This window comes from Diachasmimorpha longicaudata, chromosome 6, assembly GCF_034640455.1.
Source record: "Diachasmimorpha longicaudata isolate KC_UGA_2023 chromosome 6, iyDiaLong2, whole genome shotgun sequence".
NCBI classification, from domain to species: domain Eukaryota; kingdom Metazoa; phylum Arthropoda; class Insecta; order Hymenoptera; family Braconidae; genus Diachasmimorpha; species Diachasmimorpha longicaudata.
In genome coordinates, this window is record NC_087230.1 from 8,050,712 (window position 1) to 8,070,430 (window position 19,719).

Sequence of the window (19,719 nt, forward strand, 5' to 3'; positions counted from 1 at the left end):
GTTGTAAATAATTTACAATGATGGAAACAATTTTTTCGTCACATTTTGACAGTGTGAGGAGTTGACTTTAGTTGATTAGTTAAGGAAGTAATTATTAATCCAGCCTTGTGCAATTTAACAGTTTATTTAAAATGCTTCATTACAAATTACCATTTTCATGACAGAAAAGTACGAAAATAATGAACCTTTCAGAATTATAACAGTAAAAAAAATTCAGAAGATCGAGATCCTCAAAATTTTATAAATCATCCACAGAAATAAACATCCTCCAATGTTTTAAATAAAATAAAAACTTTCTCCATTCAATAAACATCTAAAAACAATAAATAAATGACTAAAATAAAATTACATGGTGTTTCGTTAATCAATATTTCTCTTGTAAAGTTTCTCTCTATTACGATGAATAATCTAACTCTATCAGGTAAAATTGCATATTATATATTTATCTTAGTGTCCAACTGGTGGATCGAGGAACGAGCTAAACGTGAATTCAACACGTGAGCCGCTCTGAACAGCCACGTTCTATCATTTCTTCACCTGCAATAAGTCAACAGTTTTTTTTGTCATCTCTTCTCGTTTAATCTGGAGGGAACAACAATTGTTCAATTATCCACAGAAAACTGAAAATTGAGCAATGTCAATTGCAAGAAATTATGATGTTTCAAAAGGATAAAAGGGCATCTAAATTGTAATAAATTTCAAATGTAATGTAAATGTTATCATGTTCGAATGACTAATGACCAACTCTAAGGAAAATTGGAAGCAATTCCACTGATTTACATCATTTTTCAGGTGTAAAAATAGAATCTAATTTTTTTTTGTTCGCCAAGGTTAGAGGAGCAACTGAAACGAATGAGGAAGTAATTCTGATTCTATAAATCTCATGATCAACGCTCATTTCAGTTAGAAATATTCTGTTAAGTATAGTTCTATAAGGTTTTGGGGCTTTAGTTTTTTATCGGATCTATCATTGAACATTATCTCCTATTGCAAAAAATTGCATGAATTTATTCTTTATGCTCCGTTCTAATTTAAACAATGGACAAAATTTATTGTCTATTATATGTTGTTGCCCTAGAACAATCGTAAATCGTGAATTCATTTGGTTTTTCGTTACGTTGTTGACTCTTCTTCACTACGTATAAAAAATCGAGAACGAGCGGAACTCGTGCATTATATATATCAGTATCATCAATTACCTTCATTAACTAGAAATATAAATAACATTCAGTAGAGACAGGGGAAAACAAAATTCCATCGACTGCAAAAAACTGACAAATGTTTTGTTTTAATAATTCTCCACCCAGATGGTCAAAGAATTAACAAAAAATATTGGATTGTAATTGGTTAATGCTAAGTTTTACCCTTTTATTACTGAATTCTCTGCACTAAGAGAGCGAACTAAAATCCCATTCCGATTCCTGCCGAGATAAAAATTGTTCTATGCGAATGTATAAAACTTTGCTTTCCACAACGAAATATTTTGGGATGAGAATATTTCACATGAACTAAAGATGTAAGATTAATATTTCATTCCTAAGTAATAGAATTACTATCACATTGTCATTATTACTGTATATTCCTGACAATTTTCAATGTATGATCTTCAATTTTCGGTGTTGACAGGAAAAAACTCTCAAATTCCCACTCAAAAATCATCTCTCTACTAAATTTCACTCATTCGGGCTCATGTGCGTATTGAATTTCCTATTAATAACATTCTCATCACTTAAAATCACTGTATATCTGACATCTTGAATTCCTCAACCCCTGCTTTATCCCCTATTACTGTAATTCGTATTTATCTCTCATTATGAACTACCACTGAATGAATTGGTGTTAAGTGATTGCAATTTGCAAGTCTGAAACTTGACAATTTTCGAAAAAATTGTAACCTTCCTCAGTTCTCAACAACTGACGATCATCGTCGATTTACGAGACATTTAATTACTGGCGAATAAACACTCATTGGTCCAGCAAGAAACTTAGTAAGATACTGCAACAAGCTTAATCCCTAACATGGCAATAAGACCTCCCATTCGGCCCCAACGTTATCATGATTTTAGTGCGACTTTGCGTCATCAATAAGAATATCCTCACTGAATAATTAATTTGGTGTATCCATTATATACAATTACTCCAAAATTCCGCCTCGATCGAGACAATCGCAATTACTCAAAATAAGAATAAACCGGACGCTCATCTGAAAAATTAATTTACGAAAATACTGTACTGGCTAACTCAGTCAAAAATCGATAAATTTACTAATTAATTTGGCCTGAAAACTAATTATCCCATCATCTGAGCAGTTGGCCGGCACTCGCTTCAACATCAAAAAGGCGTACTTCAGCACCGATACAGGAATTTCTTGACAGTATCATATACTACACACAACCAAGTCCCTTAATTTTCTGTTGCAGTCGATATTTTGTAATAGGACTCCTGAATGTTTCATCGAAACAATGAAGAGACTCTGGTGTATGGAAAGCGAGTCTTGTCAAGAAAATACTGTCTCGCTGAATTTATGTCCAACAGAAATATGAACAATGTTTAGAAATTTCTACATGTATATTGTCTAACTCTGTGACTATTCACAATAAATTCTACCAACAAGGGTTGCCTGATCCTCGAATAAAATGTTATCCAAGCGAATATTGCCCAGAAATTACAAAAATCTCCTTTGATTGGACTGCTGGCGAAAAATTATTTTGGTACCAAAAATTTCTAACACACGAGGCTGTCAACCTAGTGTGTTAGACGCCTATTTCATATCTCCTGACTATTCACAGACTGTGAACTGCGAGACGTCTTGCGACTGACAGGCTCTAGATAAGCAGCTGGTGCCCAACCCTCGATTCCAGTGCCAATGAGCTTGACGAACCACCAACCAGCACATCCTACCTTGAGCAGCTCCAGATGATCTCCCTCTCTCATAGTCACCTCTGACTGTCCTACTGCGCAGTAATCAGCCAGTGCGACGTATCTACCGCCCGGAGCGGGCCCTGGATTCTCAGAGAAGGCATCCTCCTCGTCCGTGTTACTGTTGTCAGAGCTCCAGACCACATCCTCTTCCGTGGACTGAGAGACATCTGTTATGTGGGATGTCACACTGTTTCCATCTACTGAGAGGGTCCTCACGGATCCTGACACACTGGACTGCGCCTCCCAGGATATTGTTTGCCGGAGAGGTCTGGTGAAAGACGAAATAAGGCCTTTAGTGAAGTTTTTACGGTAATTAATTGACGTGGCAAAACGTGAAAAGTCGATCGTTACGTAAATTCCGAAAAATTTTGGCTAATATTGTTGGACCTTTTTATCATATGGCAATTCCACTTGAATTTTAGAGAATTTGGTTCGGAACCTGAGAATTCCGTAATTTTACCCCTTTAATCGAATTCAATTCAATATTTTTGTTGTGGAAACACTAAGAGACAATTCCCCAAGTAGAGCTAAAGCTCACGAAAAATGTCTTCTGAAATTGAATTATCAAATATTTAATTGAGAAAATAGGGACTTGTTACGTGTGACCACTTCAATAATTCGAGGTTTCAGAAGAGTATTAAAGAAAAATCGAATCTTACGCGTACTTATGATTCGATTTAGCCAATGCTGTATTCTGTTTCCCTTTTAATTCCGCTAATTGTGACATAAGAACACCTTTGATCTGTCGCACCCAGGACTGCTTGACGTCCAGGCTCGGTGCCTGTATCGTGTGGACCTCTTGTCTACCTTGAAGCCATATCTCGAACCTTCTCGTATCGCCTTTGACCGATTCAGTCAGGCCTATTTGGGACATCTGGGGAAAATGAGAAAAATCATGTATTTCATAAAAGGTTGATGGAGGCAATACGTAAATGCTTGACTGGAGGTTCTTGGGTGAAAGCCAGATGTTACCAATATCATTGAGGATCAAATAAATCGAACGGAAAAAGTTCATTGAAAAACGTAGTTCATCCGTAAAAAATATATTGAACATCAACCATATTTTGCGTTTTTGACGAGATCAGCACCGATAAAATGTATTATAAATTTATGGAGGCAAAATGGTCGCAATAAATTATGTAGAACAAAAATGTTACCTTGAGATAACGCTTGAAGTGATAAGTAGCTTTGTTATGGGCCTGCGGTTTACTATGTTTACAAAATATCATGGCCTTCTCATACAAGAAGATGTGACGTTGCGAGGGTTTGAGTCTGAGCAAACGCTCACGTTTGCTACTACTCCATACGCTGAAGGATCCTTGAAGCAGAAGCTCTCCCTGGGCTGTCAAATCTCCCTACAACATATAAGAATTGCTAAACGACGGATAAAAATAATCATCAATCAACAGCCCATTTACATCCAGATAGAGTCAATCGATTTTTCTCTCTCTAATTAATTCCAGACTTTCCAAATAACATCAACAGAATGTGTTACTCTCTGGACGCATGATTACTAAAAACCAATAAATCAATATCCCGATGACATACCCCAAATCCAGTGATTGCAGTCTGATGCATGCTATCATTAACACACTTGAGTACAACAAGCATGCAATCCAACGCCTCTTGCAATTCCGTGCAGCAGGCAGGCTCATCGCTGTACTTGAGCAGATCCTTAAGCAGAAGTTGATACTTTGTAATTCTTTGAACTGGTTTGAGGAGATAAGCAGCAAGTGGCAGTTTGTGGCCCAGTTTTTGTTGACAGGTAGCGAGAAATTGGGGCTCGCCCTGAATCTGCTCACGCAGTCTCTCCGATCTTGGTATATTTTGACAGTAGTAACTGTAGAGGCGGAAAAATATCTCGCGCCTCTGTACGAAGCAAAGGGCGACAAGTTCTGTATTTGAGATGCAATTCTCCAGATCACGGAGAAATGTCTCACCATGAAAATGATAGATCTCTTCGAGATTACCGAATAGAACGTCGGCCTTGCCTATTAGGGCCGCGGGTATCAGGTGTATAAGGGCTTCATTGTTCATTTCTAATTTGTAGCCTTTTATTATTGATCCCAATTCAGCCACGTAGACCCTCTCAGTCTCCACTAGTTCGGTTAGAACGTGACCACGTTTCAGGCGAGACGCTTCAAGGTCTCGGGGCTCACTCTCTGGGGACGATGTGTCTTCGATAGGACCCATCTCCATCTCCAATAATGACAAGATATGTTAACATTAATTTTTGGGGATATAAACTTAACATTATCCTATGTCTAGCATAACCCTCGTGACATAGATTGTTGACCGAGAAAACGTTTCACTTAGTTCTTTATAGAGCATTAATCGTACTAAAATACTCTGGAGTAATCTATACGGGTGACCGTGAGATTATTGATTAATCATTACTTCTCCGGAATTAATTTAGCCTTTGTGTCGTATTAGATTTGCAGGGGTTTTCAAGCTTCCACCATTAGTTTCAGTGAACAGTATCAACCGATTTTTGAGATTGTTAAGTAATCTGGGTAATTATTAGTTGTTGGGAATAAATTTACCTTTGGCATCGTATTGGCTTTCTTCAGTATCCTTCCAGGCTTGATATTCGGTGATGCCTGAAGAGGTTTAGCAGGCTCTGGAGTAACAGTTTGTACTGGCCTAGCCGGTTTCACCAGCTGTTGCTTCAGCGCCACAATTCTCTTCTCACACATTAACGATACATCCTCGATCCTCTGGAGAACCTATTAATAATTACAACCATTATTCCCGTCCATTGTGTTTCATTTGCCTTATTGTCATCATCGTTGTCTACCTGAGTCACCAAGGCCTTGGTTTCCGGCATTATCGAGTCTTGAAAGATGCATCTGGGGTGATGAAACTCTTCAGATGCACCGATCAATTGCTCAAGCTCTTGCAGCGCTTGCTCCGAGGGCATTGTACTGCTCTGAGAGGCCAAGAGTTCAATACCTCGTGTACACCATGCGTTTGCCTGTTTTATAGGATTTTATGATCAGTTTGTTGCTTCATTGCGCACTCATAGTAATTAATATACTAACGGTATTTCAGTATTCTATCGCAAAGTCAATTCAACCTTTTAATTCGTAGTCAATGTGACTTAATTTCCAATTAATTAATGCCAGATCCTTTCAACCATTGAAATATTCTAATTGGTCTCACCAATTTCTCAACTGAAGACTTATTGTTGTCCGGGAAAATTTTTCCCATCTCAAGAAACTATTTTCTAAAAGTTGAGAATATTGGCTTTACTCCAAAATTCAATTCTCTGTACCTTGTCGATTCTCTCCATCAATTCCCGACATTTCGTGAGGGTATGCAAACGTCGTTCCAACCTCTGACTCAACATTGTGCAGACCCGTTGCAATTCCGCACACTTTGGCTCCACCACTTCAGTTGGACACTGGTGTCTCCCCGAGAGCAACTGCTGGCCTGCAGCTATTACCTCCTCAGCTCGATCTATGTCTCCCTACAAATGAATTATTTACTCTACCGTCTCTCCAATCCGACGTTACTTCGTTATTCTGCTTAAAATACTGCCTCTACAGGTAATCAAATATTCCTTCAAGCTCTTTTTTTATTTCTCATTGAGTTAATTTTTAAATGAACAAAAGAGTCAAGCATCTGAAATGAAAAATACATCTGTCTATCTTTCGTGCACATTAATTTAGTTATTAACATAAATGATTCTTCGCCATGCCAGCGAATTAAATCCCTATTGATCATATTCTATTATGGAGACTTGTTGCGAATAATCCTTAACAATCTTTTGCTACGGAACAATTTGTGTGCTAGGAATAGAGATTTAAGTCGAAAGTTGCATTATTTTTTAAATCCAAATATTTTTCAGTACAAAAAAATTTTGCATAATTCAATTGAAATCGTAAAATTGCATTTCTGAAACTCGTCTGCATTGAAGTCGTTGAACTTCATGAAACGATTGATGTTGTCCTGAAGTCGCAGAAGTCGGTAAATTCTACGACTTCAATTAACACACTTGATCTCATGGGCACCGAACTGTTCGAAGTCTGTGACTTCAATGCAGATATTGATAACCATAAAAAATTGAAATAAGTCTATGAGATAATAATATTTATTTTGTTGAATTCGCTGCTTACCAAGACCCAAATCCACATGGTATGCAACAAATAGGACTATCGACAAAAACAAAAGAAAAATGGAAAGCGGTGCAAAAAATGTACAATTCGGTGCATTTTAATGTGCATTGTATGTATCACCGCTCTTTTGTATCAGAAGCAGACAATAATTCTTGATGAAATACATTCAGTCTGGTTTCGATACGTAATTAATTCCCTAAGAGACTGTTCATTGATTTTTTTTGCATCTATTATTCAGGACAGCTTCAGTATGAAATAGTATTATTGTCTCGAGATTGTGGAGATGAAGAGTGTGTAGTTTTGGGGATAAAAGAGACAAACGTACCCTGCATATTCGCTGGAAGGAGTTTGTATCATGTATCAGTTGGTCTACGCGTGACTGGGTCTCACCGACTTCTGTCATTTCATCGATTGTCTTCAGATGCTGATCGAGATTAGCTTGGAGCTCTCGAAAATCCTGCTCGAATTGCCGGAGGGCTAGACAGTGACGTAATCGTGCACTGTGATGAGACCAGAAGAGGTCAAATGTGCGCTCTGTCTCTTCTAATTGCACTAACAGTCTGAGGGGAACGAAATGAAAAAATTTAATTGATCGTTTACGATTTGTTAAATCGTGTTGAGGAATGTGGGATTTTTCAAATTGAATCTCTTCTACTACTCCGTTGATGAGAGAATTTTTTATTCAATTTTAACCACACTCGGCTCACTTATTCGTCAATTCAATCGTTAGATCCAGGAAAAGTCGGTAGCGGAACGGTAGAACGGTTTAGGAATGTTCAAGTACCAGTTATTTTCAATCGTGAAATTTGTCGGGTAGATGTGTGAGAAAATCTGATAAATAATTAGGAATATATGGATATGCCAGATTGCTAAATTATCCTACCTTTCAACTGCAGCAACGTTTCCCAACCGATCGGCAGTACCTTTACCGGTCAGTTGTCTGACACTGTCTAGAAGTGCCTCACCGTGTCTCGCGGCACTCAATATTTCCTCTTTCAATTCATTGTACTCAGCTTGCTGCTGACTCAACAGCCTAGTCGTGGCAACCGTATTATTCGGGAATTCAACCTCTGCAAGCCTACGTGTGAATGAGTCCAGTGCTACGGACACGTCTTGGGTCATTGAGGAGAATTTCTCCAGGCTCTACACAAAACGAGCAGTCGAATCAAATTAAGGGCCGCTCCACACATGAAAAAATTTTATAGAAAAACCTACATCATTCGATAGAATAGTCTACTCGATTTCTGTTGAGTATCCAACAGTTCTTGGTTCATTTCACTAAAAAATTAACCAGCTTTATTGTACGTTTCTTCAGGCAGAAAATATTCAACAGAAAGACTTCTGTAATACGATTTAAACTCATTGATTTTTTTCTATTTGGAAAAAAACTAGTGTTCCGTATGGAGCTCTTCGAGTGGATCTACCGAATGAAGTAAAAACAGAACTCATTTCCCTGGCTCAGCTTACAATACGATTTTGTATCCAAGTATGATGGCAGTACGGTAAATCCCCACCGAGTTGCTCAGTCAATTGATCCTTGTCGATGAAGTCATGGAGTTCATTCACATTCGCCAGGACAATCACACGGAACTTGAAGTCCTCGCGAAAGAGCTTATTCGACACCTCGGATATGGCCTTTTGAAGAAAGCCGACCGGCCGAAGGACATACGCCACGTGCACGAGACCGGGAAAATAAGCCTGAAAACCATTAAATTTCGGCCATAAAAAAACCCCTCGGACCCACTACACGTCGTAAATTTGATAACAAACTCACTGAGATCTTAAGTAACACTGTCTTGACCGAATTCCACTTGTCAGTCCTACGGTCGATTATCAAATGAAACCCGAGATCTGCTTCTTGTAATCTATGAATGGATTCATGAATATTTAAGCATATAATGGGATTCAATTCACGCGCATTCAGTTACTATGTCAATCAGTTGGGGAATGGTGAAAGGAGATAATTCGAAAACTAATCGCATTAGCGTGCGAATACCAGCGGAAGGAAGAGGTTTTGGGGAATTAGCCGAGAGGCCTGGCCTGTATTTCTCATCTCCGAAGATAATTGTAGATATTTTTTTGAGTTAATAAAAGGGCAGTGGACTAGTGACGTGTTATTTCCACGAAAAATGAATTAATTGAATTCAATTCTATGCTAATCTTAGAATTTCATGAGCTTAGAACAATTTCTTTTGCAACTCAATCTCGCATTGTTGAAAATTCTTATAAAATCGTTCCTGAAACTCCAGTTTTGTCTATCGTAGCATAAACCAAAAGCATAAGTTAGTATCACTTACGTTGGTACTGAGGTGAGATACAGCATGAGCCGCTGATAATCCAGATCCGTTAAATTATGAAAATTCCCATTATCAGGAAAGGTAATAATGGGGCATCCCTCCCTCGTTTTACCACCTGTACAGCAAGAAATCACAGTTGAAAGAAAATAAAAACCTCACATCACAGGCAACATTCGCATTGAACGCCGACAATACACGTGTGAGGAAGCGAGATAATCACAGTATGTAGTTTTCCCACAACAACAAAAACATGACATCCCACGACTGGTGTTAACGACCAGTTAAAGAGTCCATAGCCCTTCAGACGTACAACTGTGACCGTCTGACTTTAACGACGATAAAATATCCCTCTCCTAAAAGCCGGTGCGTATAAGAATACCGATCACTGGCGAATTTTAAAAACTGGATTAAGAATTTTTTCGGGGGGACAACCGGTTTGTAACGGATTCACAGTTGAACTTTGGCTGATTGGGAAAATAGCGCGCTCCATTGCAGATATTTGAAATTTTTCGTTTTAAGGTCATGCGGAAGGTGGGACTTAATTGTTTAAACATATTAAGTTTCATTACCAGTGATGATTGCGTACTGGGGCTGGAGGAGGTCCGCAACGTCGCGAACGGCCAGATCGCCGTTCTCAATTTCCCCTGTCATACTCTCCACATCCTCTGTAATTAAAATATTCGACTGGGTTAATCATCTGCGCTGTTATGAATTGAAATAACCAGATGAAATTAACGTTTACGGGTCTCGTAATCATGCAAATCCAGCGATTCACTTTGCCAAGTAGCAGAGGGTCTCTCGTTTATTTTAAAAAGTCAGATATTTGCCCTATAGTACCATTTTGTTGTTAAATTTAGTTATTTTTCAGTTTATGTACTATTTTGACATTTTGCCTTGAAATTCTTCATTACCCAGATAATTCCACTTTTGTTAGGATGAGATAACTGAATTCATCAACTTTCACCACTCAGCAAAAAAAATTATAACAACCTTCTCATATCCTCATTAAATTGCATCCCCTCCCACTGTGCCTCACTGGATTCCCTTCAACAGTAATTGGGTCTGTGGTTCCAGATGAAAATAAAATGCAAATTGAAATCCACCTTTCAGAACGAAGGCACCAGTGTGGGAACAGACTATCAATCGAAATTAATTGTTGCCCTCGACTAATGTTATATCATTGTTATCGTCAATATTCAGGAAGAGAACTATTTTCGATTGGAGCACACGTGTGAGTGGAATCCTCTTCAACTCTGAAGATGTACTGGGGAATTGTAAAAGGTCTCAACCCGGTGGGATGCACTCGAATGACCTTGCTGATTCCTTCGCCAATGAGGAAAATAGTTTTCTTCTTTACCCGCAATATAAAATTGCTAATATAACTGTAAATTGAAGAGGCTCTCAATCGAAATGCTCATGATCTCTGGGTCACGGTTCGGTTGAACCGTTGAGTTTTGGGTCATTGAGACTGAACGAAAGTGTCGGTTATACTCACATTTGATTCCGGATGTTTAAAGTTCGTTGTTCTACTGAAGGTTCACCAAAAAACAGATTTTAATTTCGCGAATTCCGTAGATTTATAAAAATAATTGTTTCAGGAATTTTCTCTGGAAATATCTGCCCTCCCATTCATTATCAGTGAGCTCGCATGCTCTTGCTGTCGTAATCCCAAAAAGCAGTCAATAAAGTGCATGAATGTTTGACCAAGTTAATGACTTTCCCTGAGTGCTCAGGCGAGTCAAAGAAAGATATGAAATTTGATTAATCAAGGAAAGAATGAGAAGCCCTGGCATTAATTCACTGGTTAAACTGCACGTCTGGTAGTCAACAAAATACGTATGAGAAATATTGCCGGTCTGAGGTGCCTGACCTTTTCTCATTATGGATAGTTGGAAAGGATGTGTATGTGTACCGTACGTGTACCGTTTAATCTCAACTTTTCTTCACTCAGTGAATATTCAGACATGTACCATGTATGGTAATAAAAGTAGCCCCCATAAACGACACTAATGACAATTATTACGCGCTGATGGATGATTACGGGTCGTTTATCACAATTGTTTCTTTCTGCTGCAGTAGCGTGTGCTAGGTGTTTTTCATTGTGTTACTTGCTGTCTCATCTGGTAATTTATTACAATACGGAATGGTGAATATTGAATTTCAGTCAAGGTGATAATTCGGTGATCTTCGCAGATATTTCATATCGATAAAAGACATATTTTTCCTCTGGGACTACATCGGAATTAAAATCTTGTAAGGGAACAAATCAGGAGAGCATTATTCTAACTAGGGAAATTTGCAATAAAAAAGTTTTGCAATGTTTAAATGAGAAAACTAAGGTATATTGAACAATGATGATTGTCGCATTCAGTTGAAACAGAGCATGCTGACTGAGGCGTTTTTCATGGTACTACTTGCAGTCTCATCTCTTAATTTATTACGATACGTAATCGTGAATAGTCAGTTTGCAAACAAGGGTTTCATTCATTTCATTATAGAAATGATTAATTTTTTAAATGATGAAAATGCTTGAAATTAGCATCAATTGGAGGAAAATGGCAAATGAATCTTTTAATCGTTGAACGACGAAGCTCGTTGATTTTACTCAGAAACATTCCACGAAGGTTTATTGAAATAATTATGACGTCAGTTTGTGCATGACATTTGGATTCTCCAATATATTATCTGTTTAATCGCATGCGATACGTGTTAATCGCGAAATTATCTTCGAATTCTTGATATTTCATCGTAAATCCGACAATAATAGAAACCATTGCAGGGAAAGTTCATCTATAATGTTTCATCTTTTCAGAACATAATTTATTCAATAGGATATAATGAAAAAAAATATTATAAAAGGCCTCTGGGCATTTTATCAAAAAATGGACACCTTCCTTTACAATATAACTTCTTCCGTAATAATAAATATAATCAATCAAACAAAACAATCACTTATTCCAAATGAATATTCTTTCTCTAATAGAACACTAATATTACTCACAGTGACCGGCAAGTTTGACCTAGTGAGATTTTTTTATATTGACGTACTTCCGTATCTGTTTCATCCAAAAGGTGTTTCTTACCAAAATAATTCATATTGGTTGGGTGGCACCTTCACTTATAGCACAGCACATCGTCCACCACTTCAATAATAATTAAAATACTGTCAAACAAAAGAATTAGACAGTACTAATATTTGTCACAGTGACCGGTAGGCCTGATTTGTTAACTATTAACCCACTGGTAGTCAACTGATAACTGATTCCCTCCGGCAACTTGCTAACTGGTGTGATAAAATAAGTATTGCTGCTCTGCTCGATGCCACCTGAAGCAATGACAATAGGCACCAGCTCTGTCTCAGTCACCAAATGTAACGGCTCACTCCTGTCCTCAACGACCTCCTCTACCTTTCCCTGATTCGTAGCAGCAGGTGTTCTAACGATGAATTCCAATTTGGCGAATTTCACCTGAGGAAATTGAACTTTCATAAATCTTCGAAATGTCGAGTAGCCCATGGACTTTATCGATGGCAAGAGTTTCTTGCAGTACTCCTTGTACAAATCGTGAACAGTTTTCCTTGATATCTCTGGGGGAAGATGTAGTGGTGCATTCTTCACAGCCTTTGTCTTCTGCTTGGTTTCCTGTTCCTTTAAAAAGTTCTTCAGGAATTCCGTAGCTATTTTATAGATATCGAGGGAGAATGTATTGTGGGGAATTTTTCCATGATTCCCATGAACTCGAGGAGTGACTCCCTGGGTAATTAAGTGTTTTCTTATTCGTTTAATCTGATAGTGTGTCACATTCTCCAAGTACAGAAATGCATCCAAACATACACGACGGCCCTGATAAACGTATTGTGCACGAAGTCTACGTCTCTCTGTGTGCCTAGCTGTTTGATGGGGATCGGTGAGACAGGCCATTGTCACTCCCATCAGATACATATCGTGCTCGGCTTTTGTCAACTCGGCGATGTTCAGTCGGTGACGATAAACAGCCTCTGGATTCAGTCCTTTGAAGCACTGGTCGTCTTGGCATTCGCAGCCACGCTTGAAACGTTGGAGAACTTGGCTAACGCTGTCTTCCAATCTTGTTGGCTCGTATTTTGGCGAATGAAGGAGTTTCGGCTTTTTTGTAGGTGAATTGCGGGGGGTCTCTGCGTCTATCTTTGCTTCGTCTGCGATCTGCAATCGGTTTAAAGGATATGAGAGGGGATGGGGCGAATCTCTTTATCGAGTCTCATGCGGAATGTGCAGGAAGGGAAATTCTTTTTATCAATTGGCGTGGCAGCCTCATTGGATTTTGTCGTGAGATGCAGATACAAAGACGGCGGGAGAATTTAAAACATTTCCGACCAGATGATTAATTTATTTTACAATAAGTGTACAGAGTATATATTTAAAAAGAAATTTTTTTTATCCAGTGTACTCATTTTGTCAAGTGTTTGGGGATAGAAATGCGGTGTAACAATTTTTACCTCAATCCTTTCCTCTAAATGGTCTTCTGGATTGTCCTCAATTTCAGATTCAACCGCTTCAGCCACAATTTTACTTTTATTCAGTTTTTTAATTTTTTTACAACGCCCTTCTGTTTTTTTGTCCTCCATTACGATAATTGAATTACTTCACTGTCTGAAACTACCGGAAACAGTTATATTAATCACCAAAAAAAGTCACTCTCAATGAGAGGCGTACTCCACTGATATCAACAGAGTTCAACGTTCCTCAGCAAAAAGTTGTGCATGACAGATAGAAATTTAAAAAAGTTTAAGTAAAAGCAGTTGCTCATTTCCAATTAATGATTTCATTGAGTCAATTAAAAAACAGCGAAAGTTTGAATAAAAAAATTCTGTCGACTTATTATATTTTATTCTCAGTGTCCAGAAGGTCGAAAGTCGCTAGAACTTCACTGTCTGACGAACAATTTTCGTCTCTACTGCGTAACAATTGATCTCACTTCACTTACCGTTAGTTGTGCTTATTTTCACTCATTTTACATCAGATAACCCATGTCAGAGTACCACAGAACACTAATCTCAGGATATACAATAATTTTAAAGTGATTAAGAAGCTCCAGTTTGTTAAATATCAGAAATAACAAAGCGAGACGAGTGAGCGATATGGCGATCGTCAATTCACGCGGTGGAACATAGTGGGAGAGCCACAGGGACGTAACAATATTATTCTTGCGCCCCAAAATACATTTATTCGCGCGATTCCTCCAAATTTGCAATTCTCCCCTAAACACTTCTAACATCTATTCTCATAATATCATTCGGCGAGAAAAAAAATTTTTCTCAATTAATTTCAATAAAATAAACTGTTCTATTGACTCCAAATTTTTTATCTCAGAAAATCCCACTATATTTTTGTCAATTAAACGTAATAATTTAGGAGAAAGGACTATTCATGGAGTGCACGATGAATTAACAATCGAATGTATTAGAAGCTCGAGTATTGATTTGTAGAAAGCGCTTGGTACACCCTTGTTGGCAATGAGGGTGGTACATTGGCGCACAGAGAGGGGTTCAGGGCCCTCGCACGTGTGCAAGTAAACACCAGCAGTTCAGTCAATAGTCTTTGAAATGGAACCAAAATTTCTGCTGGAAAAATACAACTGAAAGATTCCATTTTCAAGATTTTTAACCTGAAATTTATCCAGTAATTTTCTAACAGAATTGTGAAAAATCCCCAGAGGTGTGCCCCAAGTGCAATAAAATCCTCATGAAGCATTGAATTCAATCTTGACCGATTGCACAAGGCCTCGTAATTACACCCTCCCGGCATGAATGCCTCCACTCCCACAGTTCTTATTTACCATCGTAGAGCATTCACGAAAGAGCAACAAGAACAAAAACCGATAGGAGAAAAAAAATCAACGATGAAAGCTGATAACTAAACCGCAGGAGTGGAAAAAATCGAGGAAATAGAAACCCCGGAGTGTTGGGTTTAAATATAGTCCAGGAAAACTGCTGAGTTATCAAAGCATCGCCGGAGGGCCTTATCGTCCGCCAGGAACGACCACAGAACTGAAAGACAAATGAAAAAGGATCTGATAAGAGTCAAACCTCAGCATTGGTGACAGACAATTGCAACAGTATCCTGACTTTTCGACGTGATGAACTCCACTAGACGGAAAAAAATCGAGGAAATCCAACTTCTGGAATGTGGGCTTCAATTAAAATCCAGGAAAACTGTGTGGAGTGGAAGCATCACCAGAGGGTCTTATCCTCCATCGGGAACGCCCCCAAAAGCAAAAGGTAACTGACAAAGAATGTGATAAGAGTCAAACCTGAGCATTTGGTGGAGCAGTGCTGATGACAGGGACAATTGCAGCAGTGTCCTGACTTTCTTCGTGCGTGTGTACTCACTTCATCACTTGACATTGTCACTTCCACCTGATATTATCACTCGGCTGCCTTGTCCTTACCCCCAATTGCGTCAAGTCCTTCAACGCATGCAAATAATAATAAACGACGAATTATCAGTCGTCAATCCGTCATCGTGAATTTACGATGCAGATACCGGTGTTCACTCCAGGCCTTGCCTGTGCCAATTGAATCGATAAAAGCCTTGACAATCAGCCGGCATCACTCCACTGCTGGCTGTTGACAATTCTTCTCTCTTCTGTTATTTTCACTCTCAACATGACGATAGCACTGGCGACACTGCACGAAACCTCCCGGTGGGGTGCATTGGAGCGAGAAAGCGTTATACTATCACCCACGAACGTTAACAACCCGACGCCATTTTCGGATCTGCGTGGGTAACAGCAACGAATAGTCCGCCAATCCCGAGAGTCTCGTGTCATAATCCCCGGTGGAAGGGGCACTACGGGTCCACGTGACTCTCGCCGCATGCTTCGCCGGCGCTACTCTGGATTAATCCGGGGATTTTTGCAATTAAAAAAATTGTTTAACGTAGTTATCGCGAGGTCAGGCACATTGTCAAAAAGTCGCAATATAAATTATTTTTGGGATGGGTTAGAATCTGCCAAGATATTTCACGTATAGGTTCATTGTGTGGATAATTAAAAAAAAAATCAAAGCACCCGCTTATGCCTAAGCCTAAACACATATTTTTTAGCGTTTCGCTACTGATTTATTTAGATATTTCATCTCCTGATTGTGATGTAACTCCGCACAGGCTGATGTTGTTGGCCTGGAGTCGGTTGGTGGGGTTTTTCGCGAGGAGGAACTGGAAACGCGATTTTGAACTTTGAGGAATCGAGGCGATCCGGGTTTTTATCTTCTTCGATTATATGCTCCACATATGATACTAGAAGGTTCGTTATGGAGGTACTTCAAGCATGAAAAACTAGACATTGTGCATATCATCGTCGTTATTGAGGCAGGTTTTTACCTACAGTTTTTGCTTAGTTGAAAAATATTCTGGGGCGATAGTGGAGGATTTTAAATGGGGTAAGGAATGCAGGAAAATATCTGTAAAGGAGCTTACGACATTTTTCTTTATAAAACCTTCCTCGAGAAAATTTCTCCATCGTTGATGGGTGTTTATTATCTTGAGGATTGCTATGCTGCTATCCTTTGCTCCCTATTAATTATCACCCCAACCTTCTGACCTCTCACAATCTTATCTCGTCAGGATCGACCGATGAATGCCAATTGTGGCGATCTTGATCGTTACTAATAATTACAGTGTTACGCCAGTTTCTGATCTTCAGTAAATCTAGATCGCAATGACCACACCTATATACCTTCCATAAGTTTCTAAATAGTCACCATAAACTAAAAAACAACCGCCTACTCTTCCCTTCCTTATTTATATTAGAGATTGGGTCATCTGAATATATCGCCAACAATATCTCCCAAAACTTAGAAGATAATCGCCAGAAAGTCCAAAACAATTTCACATTGTTCTCCTTTCTCACCATTCAGTTCGGGAGTTCCTTAATTCGATTACATCAACAACTCTATTGATTCCCCCGGGTGCCAGGAAGCCCCATCAATCCCCAGCGAGACCCCACATCTATTGAACTTGAAACCTTCGCTCATCAGGATCAAGTGATCAATATCCATTTCCCTCAGTCTTAATCGATTTTCTTGCAACTTACCGGCCTCTAAGACCTCTAGATCTAGATTGCCGCTCCTACTGCGACTGATGGAGCTGCTTGCGTGGTAACTCCTCTGTGTCTCCTCCATGGCCCTTGTCGCACTCCTCTTGAATTGCTCCAAAAAACTGTCGATCTGATTTTCAATAGTTGTCGGTGAATTGGCCATCTTTCGTCCGGGTCAAGCACAATGTCAACACCCAAATTTCAGGCTCAACGTTTTCCCTCGATCTCAATTTACCTCGGCACATTGGATAATTGGCAATGAAAACTACATTTTTAATTAAACGTTACGTGTTCCTTACGCGTTGTTAGCCGGAGGAGGTGATCGATATGATAAACGATAATAATTTTCCCATTACCAAATATTTATAATCGTCCCGGTGTCCATTGGACATTGAACAACAGCACTGCATGTTTATTGTGACGGAACGTCCGGAACTGGATCGACAAAGCGCCGACGTCCTTGTGCGGGTGGTGGACTCTCGGGTAGGAGGCAGGTGTCGTGTTTAAGATATAACAATTTTATCCGCAGTGCGCATGGGCCCCTCCTCTAACTCACTCGGTTTATCCCACTTCATCGTAAATTGCGCGATACTCTTGCGCGGTGTTGTAAAATACGGATGAGAAATTATGCTGAGAAAGTAATGGCTCTCTAGTTGTCTATGGTCCTCCATTCCTCTTGCTGCAGCTCATGATTTTGTAATGAACTATTTTTTCCGGGATTTTTTGTGATGATGGGATGGGATTGCCTGAACTGGTACGGGGAAGAGGGTTAAAGGGAGATGATGGAAAAAGGTCAGTATTTACCGTCCGGGTGACTGTACTTTCTGAGGCAATGGAGGTATGGGAGGATGAACCGAGGCGACGACGAGGGTCTGTACATTCCGTCCTTTTGAACGAACCCGCATTTATAGCAGTGTACAACTTCATCGGTTGAGGGCAGCACTATGCAGAAGTGGGAAAAAATTTAAAAAATATCGTGATTGCTTTAAGAAATGATATTCAATAAAAGCTCGATGACAAGTCAATTAATTAATCGGGGAATTTCATTTTCAACGGTACCGAGTAAATTAAAATTTTTTATTTTATTATAAAACAAATAGTCGCATTACTCACTTCAGCTCCGCCAGAAAGCTTTTTCAGCTCTGGATTGGAGCTTCTTCACTTGATGTGGTATCTTGGTGATGATGCATTCTTTCAGCACTCCCATTCTCACGATATCATCGACAGCGTGACAATTACGGTCTTGCTGCCTGTAGTAAAAGTGGATTGTTTCATTATTTTTCGGTGGTAATTAAACCTGCTCTTTGTAGTTCCCATACCAACATGAAAATTGTTCAGGACGTTGATAATGTCCTTCAATAGCAAACGTAGGAGATTCTCAAGACATCATTTTAGTTTACTGCCAAATAATCGTTTGTCGGTACACTTACGGGAGTCGCGTTGCCTTCCTCAGTCATCTGCTAGGTGTCCCTTCTTGTTTCTCCTGGACTCCCTCATCGTTCAAACCAGTGTTCACCTCTTCATCTGAGTTAAAATAGAAAGATCTTTAACTCCGCGAATTTTGAGAACTGTCTCTCCTTCTACAATTATTAATTTGATTAATGAAACAGTTTTTCAACTGTATCATATTATTAAATTCTCGTTTTCCATAGTAAAAACTTACCCAAGTAAAACTGTGAGCTTTCCGCTTGTTGATTATCGTCTGTATTGAAACCAAGAAAAAAAAATCAAAATGATGCGATAAGGCTATCGAGGTACTCACTGCACTTTATTACCATTATATACCTATTCGTGGAATTCCCTTGCCTCGGAGACTACTGATTCGACATGATTACTCTCCGAGTTATCCTCGTAATTACCGTACTAGTGATACTCTGTGTAAATTACATTCACAAAACTAGACGAGTTGATGAGGTGAGGAAACGAGAGAAACGAACAGCTTGGCACTATCTAACGAGAAACATTGATCGTTATCAACCATTTGGATTTGTTATCTCGATATCAACGATCAAGTGCAATAGTTGTCCCCCGGAAGTTGTTAGAGAATCGGAATCTGAAGCAAGTACTCTGCTGTCACCGTTGAAAGAGGAGTCTCGAGAAATATCGAATTCGACAGTCGAAGGTCAGGATTTAATGAACAATTCAAATATTTTTTCCTCTTCAACTCCAGTTGAACCAGATTTAACTCCAATCGAATGGAGTACATCTGTAGAACCTCCCACTATTGATCCTGAGGGCTTCTCGTCTGCTGCACAGGGAAATCAGAGCGATAGTAATACAGAGACCACTAAAAACTCATCACTAAGTTA

At 39.1% G+C, this 19,719-nt stretch overlaps 3 protein-coding genes across 10 annotated transcripts in view; 1 reads left to right on the forward strand and 2 right to left on the reverse strand.

Moving 5' to 3' along the window:
- LOC135163998 (complexin) overlaps positions 1-19,719 on the forward strand; it is a 149,187-nt gene that overhangs the window by 1,530 nt on the left and 127,938 nt on the right. The window lies entirely within an intron of this gene.
- On the reverse strand, positions 106-19,335 carry LOC135163990 (guanine nucleotide exchange factor DBS-like). Of its 5 annotated transcripts, none has more exons than XM_064123912.1 (18): positions 19,196-19,335; positions 19,074-19,112; positions 18,841-18,934; positions 18,524-18,660; positions 17,408-18,352; positions 9,907-10,002; positions 9,338-9,452; positions 8,815-8,905; positions 8,508-8,738; positions 7,924-8,183; positions 7,366-7,600; positions 6,197-6,391; positions 5,720-5,896; positions 5,466-5,648; positions 4,471-5,121; positions 4,080-4,277; positions 3,582-3,796; positions 106-3,190 (listed from the first exon to the last, which is right to left on the reverse strand). In XM_064123912.1, exons 5-18 carry the CDS (start codon positions 17,571-17,573, stop codon positions 2,767-2,769), a joined length of 3,237 nt encoding a protein of 1,078 aa, XP_063979982.1. In that variant the 5' UTR covers positions 17,574-18,352; positions 18,524-18,660; positions 18,841-18,934; positions 19,074-19,112; positions 19,196-19,335; the 3' UTR covers positions 106-2,766. The 5 variants fall into 5 exon arrangements, with proteins under 5 accessions (XP_063979982.1, XP_063979981.1, XP_063979983.1 ...); XM_064123911.1 differs by having other exon boundaries at positions 19,186-19,328; XM_064123913.1 differs by lacking the exons at positions 19,074-19,112; positions 19,196-19,335 and having other exon boundaries at positions 3,588-3,796; positions 18,841-18,981.
- LOC135163996 (uncharacterized) lies at positions 12,123-15,612 on the reverse strand. 3 transcript variants are annotated; one of them, XM_064123933.1, is made up of 3 exons: positions 14,300-15,612; positions 13,812-13,965; positions 12,123-13,518 (listed from the first exon to the last, which is right to left on the reverse strand). In XM_064123933.1, exons 2-3 carry the CDS (start codon positions 13,938-13,940, stop codon positions 12,517-12,519), a joined length of 1,131 nt encoding a protein of 376 aa, XP_063980003.1. In that variant the 5' UTR covers positions 13,941-13,965; positions 14,300-15,612; the 3' UTR covers positions 12,123-12,516. The 3 variants fall into 3 exon arrangements, with proteins under 3 accessions (XP_063980003.1, XP_063980001.1, XP_063980002.1); XM_064123931.1 differs by having other exon boundaries at positions 13,812-13,971; positions 14,300-15,611; XM_064123932.1 differs by lacking the exon at positions 14,300-15,612 and having other exon boundaries at positions 13,812-14,284.

What these genes read in the sequence shown, in the direction of transcription:
- LOC135163990 (XM_064123912.1), bottom strand. Translation starts at nt 17,573, where the DNA reads ATGGCCAATTCACCGACAACTATTGAAAATCAGATCGACAGTTTTTTG. An exon ending in TCTAGAGGTCTTAGAGGCCG is followed by an intron (nt 10,003 to 17,407) that starts GTAAGTTGCAAG and finishes TTTTAATTACAG; the next exon opens with AGGATGTGGAGAGTATGACA. An exon ending in CTTGGATACAAAATCGTATT is followed by an intron (nt 8,184 to 8,507) that starts GTAAGCTGAGCC and finishes CGTTTTGTGTAG; the next exon opens with AGCCTGGAGAAATTCTCCTC.
- LOC135163996 (XM_064123933.1), bottom strand. Translation starts at nt 13,940, where the DNA reads ATGGAGGACAAAAAAACAGAAGGGCGTTGTAAAAAAATTAAAAAACTG. An exon ending in ATTTAGAGGAAAGGATTGAG is followed by an intron (nt 13,519 to 13,811) that starts GTAAAAATTGTT and finishes AACCGATTGCAG; the next exon opens with ATCGCAGACGAAGCAAAGAT.